This window comes from Eublepharis macularius, chromosome 7 (assembly GCF_028583425.1).
Source record: "Eublepharis macularius isolate TG4126 chromosome 7, MPM_Emac_v1.0, whole genome shotgun sequence".
NCBI lineage: Eukaryota > Metazoa > Chordata > Lepidosauria > Squamata > Eublepharidae > Eublepharis > Eublepharis macularius.
This window is the reverse complement of record NC_072796.1, coordinates 100,055,376-100,069,048: the sequence shown is the minus strand read 5'-3', so window position 1 is coordinate 100,069,048 and position 13,673 is coordinate 100,055,376. Positions and strand designations below refer to the sequence as shown.

Sequence of the window (13,673 nt, the reverse complement as noted above, 5' to 3'; positions counted from 1 at the left end):
TTAATTTAGGGCAGTCAATTAGAAAATATAACGTCAGATGCTCCCCAGTACAAACGGAAGCACTTTTATCAACAGTAGTCCCAATCCATCCATTCTTCTCCCCTTTAGCACAAGTTTTTTTTTAGTTAGTTAATACAGAAGTGATTCAATCATTCAGAAAATGTTTCTTTTTAACAAAATTGTTACCAGAATCAATGCATCCATTTCTTCAGCTCCATTGCACAGGAGGACATAGAAGCCATTCTCTTTGGCTGCCCCATCACTGTGAAATATCCCTCCTCTATAGTTTTGTTGAAGGATGAACTCTTGCTTGGTGGATAGAAACTGAACTAACTAAACAAGTGTTAAAGTAAGTTTATTTTGAAAAGGAATTTTTGGCCATCTGCTTCATGTCTGGCTCACAGAAACTCTAAAATGGCTTTAGTAACTCTATATTTTCCTACCTTTCTCCTTCCTACACTAAGGCTTCAAGGAGGAAGAAAGTGATTAGTTACCATTGTCCTATTTTGATTCTTACAAATATTAAAAAACAGTATTTAACAAATGTAATATGTGCCAAATAAATTCATCATTGTGTATAATCAAAAAGAGTACCCTCTCTCTCCCCTGCACACAAAGTAACATTGAGACTTCTTCAAGTCTAAAGTTGTGTAGGAGCTGTAGGTTCAGAACCTGAGTCATGGATCAGCAGCAGCAAAAACAACAACTAAACTGAGATAGTCTTCAATTTCTTTATTGATAAGTACCTTAACATTCATACTGAATTGGTAAGATTAAAATAATGATAAAAAAATTTAGATGAGGTCTGATTATTGAAATATTTTCCTTTGTAATTCTGGGGTCCATTCAGTGCATGCAACTGTTGCAAATCAAACACATTTGGAGCTGTCCTATCTGTGAAAGATATAGGGACCATAACAGCAGGTGCTAATTGTGCTAATGAACATCCTGTACTCTGGACAAGAGGATACTCTTATGACAAAATATAGGGAAACAGAATGGTTTCCAATTGCTAAAAGGTGTCAGACAAGCAGGGCTTTTTTTCAGCAGGAATACGGTGGAACGGAGTTCCGGCACCTCTTGAAAATGGTCACATGGCTGGTGGCCCTGCCCCCTGATTTCCAGACAGAGGAGAGTTTAGATTGCCCTCTGTGCCAGCGGCACGAAGGACAATCTAGACTCCCCTCTGTCTGGAGATCAGGGGGCAGGGCCACCAGCCATGTGACCATTTTCACCAACGGCAATTTCAACTTTTAAAAACTCTCCCTTTGTTCCAGCTGACCCAAAGTGACATCATTGTGTGGTCCTGAGTTCCACCACCTGTTTTCCCACAATAAAAGCCCTGCAGACAAGAATGCATATTATCTCCTGATCTATTCAACTTATATGCAGAACATATCATAAGAAAAGCCTCCAAAGTAGCCATTTTCTGCTGAGGAACAAATCTCTGAGTAATTGCAAGAGATCTCCAGCCATCAACTGGAGGTTAGCAACACTATAACTGACTGTTATGTGAAAAGCACACTATGGCCATTTCCACACACGTTGAATAATGCACTTTCACAATCCTTTTGAAGTGGCTTTTTTGTTCCACACATGGGAAATCAGTTTCAAATATTCACTAAAGTGTATTGAAAGTGGATTATCCAATGTGTGTGGAAGCAGCCAATGTTTCTGTAAATTTCTCTCCAGCTAACCCTCCCATACCAATTAGTATCAATAGAATGTATTTTGGATCATGAAAAATATTGATATTTTCAAAATTGACTCTATTCCATTTACAGAGCAATCCTAATCAGAGCTACAGCCTTTGAAATCCATTTAAACCAGTGGGTTTAGATGGGTGTAACTCTGTTTAACATTGTACTGCTACTGTATCAGTGTCCATTATCACAAGATATAGCATCACAGACATTATTTAAGACACTTACTGTGTCTCTGTCATTTCTATTTCATATTTGTGGGAGGATTCAAATTGAATGATTTATAATCCATGGTTGCTGGACTGATTTTATGGTTGATGATTGATTTTATAGAATAATTAAATATTTCAGCTCGCACTGTATTTAGTTCAGACTTGTTAAGCTATCAATATGCAGATAATGAAATAATTAAATATTTCAGGGAGCATAATAGGTTTTCTTTTCTATATATTCTAAAATCTTATATATACACCAAAAGAAACTTCTTGCCTACTATACTATACTATACTATACTTGCTTACTATACTATAGTTTTAACTCTTGCAGGAAATAATGCCATGGCACAGAATTTGGCACAGAAATCTTCTGCCAAAATGCTAAGATGTTATGACTAATATGCTAATATGTTATGACTAAATGCTAATATGTTATAATATTGCTCGCAAAGAGCAATATTAGCTTCTTAATTATGATGATGTCAAAAGTGTGAAGACTAAGCCTGATCAGTGAAAATTTCCAGAACAAAACCCATGCAATCTCTGATTCACATTAAACCCTTATTAAAGTCAGAATTTAGAATGCCCCCCACCCTCATTTCAACACATGCAATGCTCAGCCAGGATACCGAGCAATTCTAAGAATACTTTCCTAGAAGTAAGCCTCACTCAATAGACATGAGTAGATTCTGACTAGACATGCTTAGTCTCACAAAGTATGTGTGTGTTTAATACATTGTCAAAGGCTTTCACGGCCAGAGAGCGATGGTTGTTGTGGATTTTCCGGGCTGTATAGCCGTGGTCTTGGCATTGTAGTTCCTGACGTTTCGCCAGCAGCTGTGGCTGGCATCTTCAGAGGTGTAGCACCAAAAGACAGAGAGATCTCAGTGTCACAGTTTCAAATGACACTGTGTCAAGTGACACTGTGACACTGAGAGATCTCTGTCTTTTGGTGCTACACCTCTGAAGATGCCAGCCACAGCTGCTGGCGAAACGTCAGGAACTACAATGCCAAGACCACGGCTATACAGCCCGGAAAATCCACAACAACTATGTGTGTGTTTATATATATAAAAAAGCCACATACAATGTAATCTATCTGCTATGCAAATATGAGTATACCTAACCTGGCTTTATTTTCACCATGGGTGAAGAGATCAGGGTCTGAAGAATATGAGAGGGATAAAGACCTCTTAACAAAAATACAAGCACATCTTTTTACTTTTGATTTCTCATATGTTAGAAGACAGAGATATAATAACATCACTTCACATTTTTATTGTAGTTTGGGCCACTGCAGTGCTCTGGATAATTATCTGTTAGGACTAATGAAGTGAGTGCACAGGGTGATTGTTGTTGTGGGGATAATATACTTTGTAAACCGCTCTGAGTGGGTGTTAAGTTGTCCTAAAGGGCAGTATATAAATCGAATGTTGTTGTTGTTGTTATATTTGGTCTAGCATGTTTATTCTGGAGTGAACTCAGTACTTGAATAAGTTTCATGTAAAGAGTCTGAGCCAACATTAAACTTTTGCAGGTTAAGCCAAACAGCAGCAGTTTAAAGGAGTTTAGTCTTACATCACTTTTGCACTTACTCATATAACTGACAATACATTATTTAACAGGGAGATCTGTAATTATGTGAATCATGAGTTTTCTGTAGAGGACAATTTCCTTATATGATATATGTATGTTATAAGCTATTGACAGACAAGCTTTGGTAGCCATGTAGTATAGTTTGTAATGACTAAAGACACTGCCTGCCATTTACAGTTGCTTCATACCTTACCTCAAATGTATGTGTGAACATACTCAATGTGCCAGGGCATAACTTTTGTATTATGCTTAACAGGTAAATCAACCCAGCTATGGAGAATGGGATATACAGTCTTGGCACAGAGAAGCACTAAGTGATTGACTGCCGTCTTAGATATCCACAACATAAACATTATGGTTTAGTATATGGATACATGAGGGAGGTAATACATGAATTTGGCCTGATATTAAAAACAATGATTTGGTATATACCTGATATCTCTTCTGCTTCTTTGCTCTAATTGTTAATTCTGTGGCTAATTCAGTTTCAACACAATACATATTGAGAAAATAAATAACATAAAACTCATTGCCTTTAGTGCCAAAGTTATACTTAATTAAAAATTAGTTTTAAAATTGAATATCATAAACTGCACCTATGATAATTATCTAAATTATAATTTTCAAACCGTAAAGTAAAAACAATTATTAATAGGAGGTTTATGTTAATGCGGAGAAAATCAAACAAAAATACGTGCACTAAAGAAATAAAGCACTAAAAGACCCATAAACAAATATATTGATTTATTATGAATAAGTGAATTGATAAAGCCTGTATAAGACAGGACTTCTGACATATTAGATGATGTTATTCAAATCCAAAATAATTCTAAAATTATAAAATCTGGCAGTATTTTTTGTAATTAGAATAGAATTAAAGGATAATTTTTATTGCAATAATGAAGGTAAATTTCTATTGCTTCTTGTGTTTACTACCTTATTAAAAAGTGTTCCTCTTAGCCACATCAGAAATATATTACATTTTCAATGCAAATGTATTAATCTGGATAAATTTCATATTAATTCCTACATTGCGTAGAACTGTAATTTGGATTATAATTAATCTAAAGTGGTACTAGATTTAAATGACACTATAAATGAGGCATTAGGAAGCTCTTCTATTCTGAATGAATATTCAGCAAAGATAGCTTGCTTAGTGCCAAGCCTCTATTTGAAAGTCTCAGTCTGAGATAAGGAAGGCAAGGCAGTACAGAAAAACAGTTTACATAAATGTATGCACACTGAACATGTTAATCCGGTTTCTAATAGATTCAGAACTAAAAAGGGGTGATAGCACTTTTCTGTCTAACTTGTTAAGTCTATGATTAATGTATGGTTTTCCTGGGACTTCTTTGGCAAGTCTTGCAACACTTAACTTGGGCAAAGAAAGCCCAAACTAATATTCAATTATACATATGCAGTCATTAGGACTACTTGTGCTGAGAATTAAGCCCATGGAATTAATGCTTCATATGCAGAATTAATTTAGAAAATTCTATCAAATGATTCAAAAGGTCTCTTTGAGAATTTGAAATAAGAAATATTGTCCAAGGCTGCTGAAAAAGCAGCAGAAAAATATCTGTTCTACTCCTTAGCATCTAATTTTAAAGGTATCTTAATTCTTATTTTTTTTAAAAAAACAAAAACTTAAGACTTTTTCTTGTAGTATACTCAGCAAGCATCCTGACATTAGTTAGTCCTAAATGAACCTGTTTGAAAGACTAATCCTCAAGAAATTTTGTGAATTCCCCCATGCTACTTATACAGAGATGGCTTGACTCAATAAAAGAAGCCACGTCCTCCAGTTTGCAGGATCTGAGCAAGTCTGTTAATGATAGCACATTTTAGAGGTCTTTCTTTCATAGGGTCGTCATAGGTCAGAGGCAATTTGACGGCACGTGACACACCCACATTTATACAGAAGGCCACAATTTTTGTTTAGTGGCCCATTAAGACCTCTGTTTCTTCTAGGCTCTTAAGAGTTTTAAAAAAATAAGTAGGTAGGCAAATTCTCTGAGACATATTCCAAGGCTTGATTTAAGAAGCACATGGAAATTCAAATGTTTCAGTGAGTTTCTCTAATTCTTCCATTGGAATGTTTCCATAATGGCCTCTCCACCTCCTGAGCTAGGGTTGCCAACCTCTAAGCAGGTCCTAGAGATCTCCCAGAATTACAACTGATGTCCAGACCACAGAGATCAGTTCCTCTGGAGAAAACGACTCCTTTGGATGTGGATTCTATGGCATTTTATCCTAAAGTGGTCCCTCCCCTTCCCCAAACACCACTCTCCACAAGCTGTCAAAATCTCCAGTTATTTTCCAACTCAGACTTGGGAACCCTACCAAGCAGGAAGTTTTTTACTTAGTACTTTGTTCAGACATCATCTTTCAAAGAAAGGAAAGGCCTACTTTGTAAGGACCCTACAGACAGGGCTTTGCTACAGAAAAACTCTTCTCTTGAACTTTGTAGTATAAGTTTCTTAGCAGTAACAAATATGTCTTAATGTTGACAAACACATAAAACATGGTCAAATCTTTATCATCTAAATAATTTTGGCATAAAGAGCCATTTATATTTTAGTTTTTTATTCTTTTAAAAATATTTTCACGATTATCTTTACAAATACAGACTAATTCGGATTTAAGTAAACTTGCATGGAAAATGATATTTTCTGTATAACTAAATGTTTTTATGGCAAATACAAGCTCTTCTGTATGCTGCTGTCATTGGGTTACAAGAAAAAGACATATGAATACCTGAAACTAATAGGTTTCAACCTGTTTCAGCACTTCTTCTGCTTGAATGAATTCAGGATAATGTAACTAGGAATAGCGTGCAACAGAAGTAGCCAATGTAATATTCATTGTGACCATAGATTTCCATCTCATACATAAAAAGCATGGATGAAGTCACATATTTGCAAAATCAAACACAAAAGCCTTGTGTATCCATGCCAGATGCTGGCCTTAGGTTTGTTTGTGCACAAGTAAATGTCATGACATAGGAGTTTTTGTTTTCAAAAAGACAGTAGTTTTCATTATTGCACTTGGTATATTCCCAGAGATCAATATTACCCAACTCATAATCCATTTTCAATGATATTTCCTCGTTCTTAGGCAGAATCATCTGTAAACTTTTCCACCAGATTTTCTTTATTTTTTTTCTAAATACCACAGATAAATGCTCAGGAAGAGGGAAGATTCCTGAATGTAAGTAATCATATATCAAGGATGGGAGGGGAATGGGGGAGATAGAAAAGCATTCCTGCATTCTTAGGGCTGCAGGGGAAACAAAATTTAAAAGCATGGCAAAAATATTCAGAGGCATCTAATCCTACACTTATGAAAAATTAATATGCCATCAGAGGAATCACAAGTACAGCTAAGATTAATGAAAGGCGCTTAAAAATTACAAGCGCACAAACTGATTTGATTAAAAAATAATCTTACTAGTCGTCCTGTAATATTCTTCAACTTATCCGCATCTATCCTGTCAGATGGCTATGATTAAAAATAGGTCAATGGGAGGCTACTGATAGAAATCACATGCAAAATACACATGCAATAGATAATAAGAATGTCCAGACAGTTTTAAATGAAATAGTTTTTAATATTTTTTTAGGAGTGACAAAATTCTAGTATCTTACCAGAGTCTTTACTAGTTTTTTTGCCTTCACTATTATTTCTTTCTTTCTCACACGTGTCTTTGTCATCAGCAACAGACACTGATGAGCTTTTAGCAGACCCTTCTGTATCTTCAACTTGTTCTTCTGTGAATGAGCAAAAAAATAAATAAAAAAGCTAACTTAGGAATCATCAACATCAATTGTAAATATGATGTTTAATAAGATCAGCACTAAATTAAACAAGATGCTAAAATAGTGAATGAGTTAAAAAGAATGGCATTTTAAAGAGATTTGAAATTATTAAATAATTATTTTCAAAATTTTAGATTCAGCCAGAAATTACATATGTCTTTATGGGAACATATGTCACTAACAAATGTGATAGATCATATGTTACTCATTTTCTATTTGTTGTTAGAAACTATGTCAAGAAAAAAAAGTCCACAGTTCTTTTTAACAAATGAGAGCACATGCAGCAGTATATTCGAAAGCTAAGAAAACCTCTCAAAAAGGAATCCTATTATATTTTGTATATCCAGCTAATTTCAACTGGTAAGTGCTGTGTTGGTTCTAAATCTTGAGAATTCTCTGTTTTCTTCTCCAGGGGGAGCTATGCAGGGTAAACGACACAACTTGGTATATTGGTTTTCCGGAGGCAGCAATACCCACACCTTGCTTATGTGTTCACACCAGCTAGATTACATGAAAAACTTCACAATAATTCAATCCAGTTTAATTATTCTATAAATTTTTGCTATGCTACTACTACTGGATTAGTCTGCTTATGTAGTTAGCTTCTATGATGGGGCCATATAGCACTAATCTGTGAAAGACCTACTGTTCCTTTTCATTTTGTGATCATTTGTCTCTGACTGTGCTGATGTCACATTTTAATGAATTTTAGCAATCGGAGTATTGCCAGATAACCAGACTTGCAACTCCCTACAGCACAGCATGAGGTTTTCATTGCAATACAAACAACAACAAGAAAAAAGGAAGTCACATTTCCCACTTTAGGTAGGAATTATATAAATTAGAGAGGAAGGTAAAATGGGATTTAAAGCACCAGGCTGCTCAATTTCATAAAATCTCTAATGATCATATAAATTAACCCTGGAAAGGCAAAGGTCACATACATGCATTTGCATACAGTTCTCTATTCACTTTTGATAAGCAGAGCTTTTACGCAGGGGAACATGATACAATTAACCCTTCAGGATCCATACAAAATGCAGCTACCAGCATTCTAGGTGTCAAGCATTAACTGAAAATTACACACTGCATAAAATTTTCATTGTAAATGCTATAGTGATTGAAAGGGGAAATCGTGGCCCCCTTCCGCACCCCATGTTTTATTAATAACATTCTGACAGCAGAATGAAATATTCTCTGTCATACGGAGCAGCTGAGCACAGAAAAATTGCTACTTAGTGCCTTTCTTGCCAACTCTGCAGTGGAGCTGTGTGCATAGGTAAACAATTGAAATGAACAATATTGAACAACAACAAAAAGTCTAAAATGCTCATTGAAACTTGATTTTAAAAGCTGATCAGAATGTTCTGCATTTTTTCATGTATCCTATGTCGTAAAGCTAGATTTCAATAATTATTTTAATCAATAGTTTGAGGAAGGGGAAATACTTTTTTTAGAAAAGATGTAGACATAGCAATGACCAAGAAACATAGAATATAATTCTTACAGCTTTTGCATACGTTTTTCCCTCACTCTATCTCAGTGGTGTTACTAATCAAACACTGTATGCGATCTAGGCACAGTTGGAAGCAAGGCTGTGTTTGTTAAGGGTGATGGGGGATCACAGTTTGGGATGCTGTACGCCTGTGATCCTGACTAGGCTGGGTTTCATTAATGCCAGGTGCGCGCGCTCTCTTTCTCTCTCTCTCTCTCTCGCTCCCAAACATGCACAAAATGCATCCAGTCTGATCCCATAGTCTTATGCAGCCTATGACATTTTTTTACTCATCCTCTGAAACAGCCACCTTTTCTTTTTTTCTTCTTCAGGATTTACCAGCCCCCATTCCCTTTGGGCAGGAAAATGAAGTGTCACAGTGATATCCTGTGTCCTTATCTTGAAGGGGCATAAAATCGTAAAGCCGTCAAGGTGAGCATTAATAAAACGTGTGTGTGTGTGTGTGTGTTAGGCAAACAGCAATCATGAAGATAATAAAAAAAACCTCATAGTATCATCATCTGGGTTTCATCAGACAATTTTTGCAGGGTGCTCTTTTTTCTGGTATGTGTTTTAAGTATGAGAGAAATTCCCAGACATGTTCTCCTATACATCATCATGGTGTCTGACCTCAGCCTGACCCTGGCAACAGTTTGAGAAATCTGAATGTGAACAAAGACTCTGTGTCAGCAGTAGGGAAAGATTGCGGGTAGACTTTCCCCCCTCAACTTAATCGCAAACAGCAGTTTGGAGCCCATAGCTTTACAGGGCTCCACCAAGCCACAAATATATAACCTTTGGAGGTGAAACTACCCTCCACCCCCTCCTCCCTTCTGTGATTTTTCTCAGTCCTTTGGTACTTTCTTTGATGTAGCAAGGCAATTAGATCTAATGTTCAAGTACTGCAGTCCTGTTTTATGGTTTCGAAGGTGAGAGCTGTTTATTACAGGTAGGCTCCTGGGGGCCATAAAGGCTTTGCAAATTTTAATCATGCAAAAACTAATCAAATGTAACTTATACACACCATAAAAATTAATATCATTATTATGCAGTATTTAAATTGGCTATTTCAGCTTTTCAATGGCAGAAAAATATTCACATTCAGACTAATGTTTGGCATTCATATCAGAAATATATTTGGCTTTCCTTTCGGAAAGTGTTTCAGAGACGTAAATGATAATGGAGCTATTCGACCATTTTCAGAATTGCAGCAGCAAAGGCACTGATGTATTGCAGTGTTATAGAGCCCCTGGGATGGGCGGTATATAAATTGAATAAATAATAATAATAATAATAATAATAATAATAATAGATAGGAGTAATAGATTCTTTGTTATATAGCATGTTTTTAGTTTTTATAGAACACCTAGTTTAGTTAGGTACTTTATAATAATACTACTGTAATTACATATTTCTCCTTACCTAAAAATTCATAGCCTGCTTTTCCAAAATTTCAAAGCAGCAGAAAAGCAGTCATAATAGACAACAGAATAGTTGAAAGACACAATACATTTAGAAAGATATATGGGTAAAGTGGTTGTATTCACACTAATATGCTTAAAGATCAACATTGTACTCTTGATATGAGCAAGTTCATATAGCCTTTTCAAATGTTTAAGAATTGTATCTACTTATGTAGCATAGTGGTTAAGTGGCTGGAACGTTAATCAGCATTCTGCTGGTTTATATCTCACTACTGCCCTGAGCTCAGTAGATGGCCTTAGGTAAGCCACTCCTCTCAGCTCCAGTTCCCTAGCTGTACTGTGGGGTAATAACTCTGATTTTGTTCACTGTGCTGAGTGAAACTAGAAGAGCAGTATACAAGCATAGTTATTATTATTGAATATAATTTATATTTTAGTAGCTAATGGCCCTTCCAAACCTATGATTCTATGATTCTATAATACAGATTAGACAGATTATTGCCTCATCCAGAGTGGAGAACAAGTTAGTTTTATTATTATCCCCACAATACAACTGGGGCTGAGAGGAGTGGCTTACTCAAGGCCACCTACTGAGCTCATGGCAGTAATGGGATTTAAACCAGTAGAGTGCTGATTCACAGATGAACCACTTAATCACTGTGCTACAGCAGCTCTATCAATATACATAAATATTTATTCTCACCTCACTTTGTTTTAACTCAGTCTTATAACTACTTTGAAGTGAAGTCCAAGTTTAATTATCAACAGCCTTTCTTAAGAAGCGACACTAGTATTTACTTCAACATTTTGCATTTACATTTAGTAAATAAGATAGGCATATTACAGACACCAGGTTGGATCCAGACTAAATTATACAATGGTAAATGGAACTTTCCTGAGTCCTTCTTCCCACTGATCTCCATGAAAGGCTGTTCCCAAGAGACAGGGGAAGAATGACATGAGGGGGTCTGCAGTGGGAAGGAACAATAGGTGAAAATTGCCCATTTAGTCTAGATGTAACTCATCATCTCTTCACATATAATACCACCCTCTCAACTTGTTAAAATATAGTACAGATGCCTTTTCCTTTAACACAGTGAGGGCAATTCGTAGAGGGGCAGACTTTGAACACACTAGGTGCTAATTATGTAAAATTATTTTTATAGAACTTTAAGAACATTCAAAATACTGCACAAGTTCTGTCCAATCAATAAAATCCCAAGTAGATAAAACCAGGGAAATGGAATGGAAAGCAGCTGGGTGGATCAGTTATGATATGCCTACTTTGTAAATTTTTGGCATCATGGTCATGCCTGACACTGCAACTACAGCCCTATAAAACAGTTGGCTACTGTACTACATATATGTCCAATACATGAAAAGATTAGAAAATTCCAATGAAATGCAAAATGGAAAGGAAGAAACAAAAACCAGAAAATAAAATGAAGTTAGAATTGCAGAAGAAAAATGAGGAAAGGTCTAGACAATGATAGATTTAAAAGTTTTAAGTTTTCAATGATGCAACTATTGCTGTCTCGTTTTGAAAGAGAATGGAATGCAATGGTGTCCAATCCTGCCCTCAAGGCCTGCACAGAGCCTAGCTCTCCTTAGGGAGGAGGGGCTATTGGCACCAATTTTAGCTCCAAAAAGTTCTGAATGTTGTATGGAAGAAGTGCAGGTAGAGAACCCATATGTGTGCCCTTACAAAGACCATGAAGAACATTTCAACATTAACAGCCCGGAAAACCCACAACAACCATTAACATGGCTACTTTCCATGACTTCCCAGGTAAGTAACATGGTAGTGTAGGTAATTGTGCGCTTGTGCATATAGACCTTTGTGAGCGGTTCAGCATACATCTACAAATGCTCTGCTTTAGACCCTCTCAGGAGCATACAAAACTCTTATGACCCGTCCCCATTATAGCTCCTCGTGTGACCCCCCTCATCATCATTTCCTATCACATAGGAAAGTACTACAAAGGGGCTTTAAAGAAGAGGATGAGGGTTCCTGGTCCATGCCAGGCAATCCCCAGAAGCATTGGGTGGTGGTGGAGACTTCTGAGATAGCACTTCTTGTTCCAAAACAGACTTACTTTTTAGATAGATTGAAGAAAAAGATACATCAATGAAAAAGATAAATTAATGAGATAAATTAATGTTCATGAGGTTGATGCTAAATGTACTGGCCTTGTGGTTAAAAACCTGATACTAACATGAAATCGTAGAGAAAAATGTCAAACAATTACATTGGCTCTTCATCAAGTTAACTCGAGAACAGACTAGATACTAAATACTAATTAAAGCTCATTAAAACTGTTGCCACTGTACCAAGCAGAGGAAGAGACAGGATTAAGCTGTTGGAAAGTAAGGGTAATGGATTAAAGAAAAGGGAGTAGAATTTAGTGACTGAAGTCTGGAAGAAAGAGGGGTAGTGGGGGTAAGGGACAGCGAATTCTATCAGTCTCCATTAAACTAGCATTCTGCCAGTTAGATTTTATCCAATTATCTCCAGAATGGGAACTCTCGTGTGGGGTTCCATAGGGCACAATCTTATCTCCCATGTTATTCAACCTCTACATAAAAAATTTAGGAGAACTTATTCGCAGCTATGGAGTTGGATGTCATCAATATGCAGATGACACCCAACTCTGTATCTCACTATCCAGGTCCCCACAGGATGCAGCAGAAATCTTAGATCGCTGCCTGACAGCCTTAATGAAACAGCTGGAAAATAACAAATTAAAACTGAACCCAGACAAGACTGAAGTGATGCTTGTTGGGAAGTCAGAGATCTTGAAAAACAAACAAAACCCCACAAAAAAACCAAAACCCCACTTTTGATGGAGTTCATTTGACCCTTGCAGACTCGGTTAAGAACCTAGGGGTTATACTAGATCCAGCGCTACTACTCGAAAAACAAGGCAGCTGCAAAAAATGCTTACTACAACCTCACTCTAGCCTGGACTGGACTGGACTCCAGCTCGACTGTTAGCAGGAGCTAGCAGGAGCATGAACATCACTCCCATCCTATAGTCACTCCATTGGCTACCGTGCTCAGTTCAAGGTATTGGTTATTACATACAAAACTCTTCATGGCCTTGGCCCAACATGCCTATGGGACCACCTCCCTCCCTATGTCCCCCCACAGCAGCTTCGCTCATTTGAACAGGGTCTCTTGCAGGTGCCAGCCTGCACACGGACAAAATAAACAGCAGCCTTTTAATTTTAACAGTTCTGTAACTGTTTATTGTAAATTATTGGGCAACAAGCACTCTTTACATAGTTGGGAACTGGCAATGCCATCCTCAGTGGCAGTCACTACCACCCCTTTCCTTGGTCAAATATATCTAATTATGAAGGGGAGGACTCATGGCAGAAGAATGATTGCACAAATTTAGAGACAGGCTCAGAAACTTTTA

At 36.8% G+C, this 13,673-nt stretch overlaps 1 protein-coding gene across 1 annotated transcript in view; it reads right to left on the bottom strand.

Annotated features, from left to right (window-relative positions):
- ZFHX4 (zinc finger homeobox 4) overlaps positions 1–13,673 on the bottom strand; it is a 288,469-nt gene that overhangs the window by 46,724 nt on the left and 228,072 nt on the right. Inside the window, exon 5 of the mRNA XM_054984693.1 lies at positions 7,162–7,284. Coding sequence (XP_054840668.1) covers positions 7,162–7,284 — 123 coding nt within the window. The remainder of the gene's footprint in view (positions 1–7,161; positions 7,285–13,673) is intronic.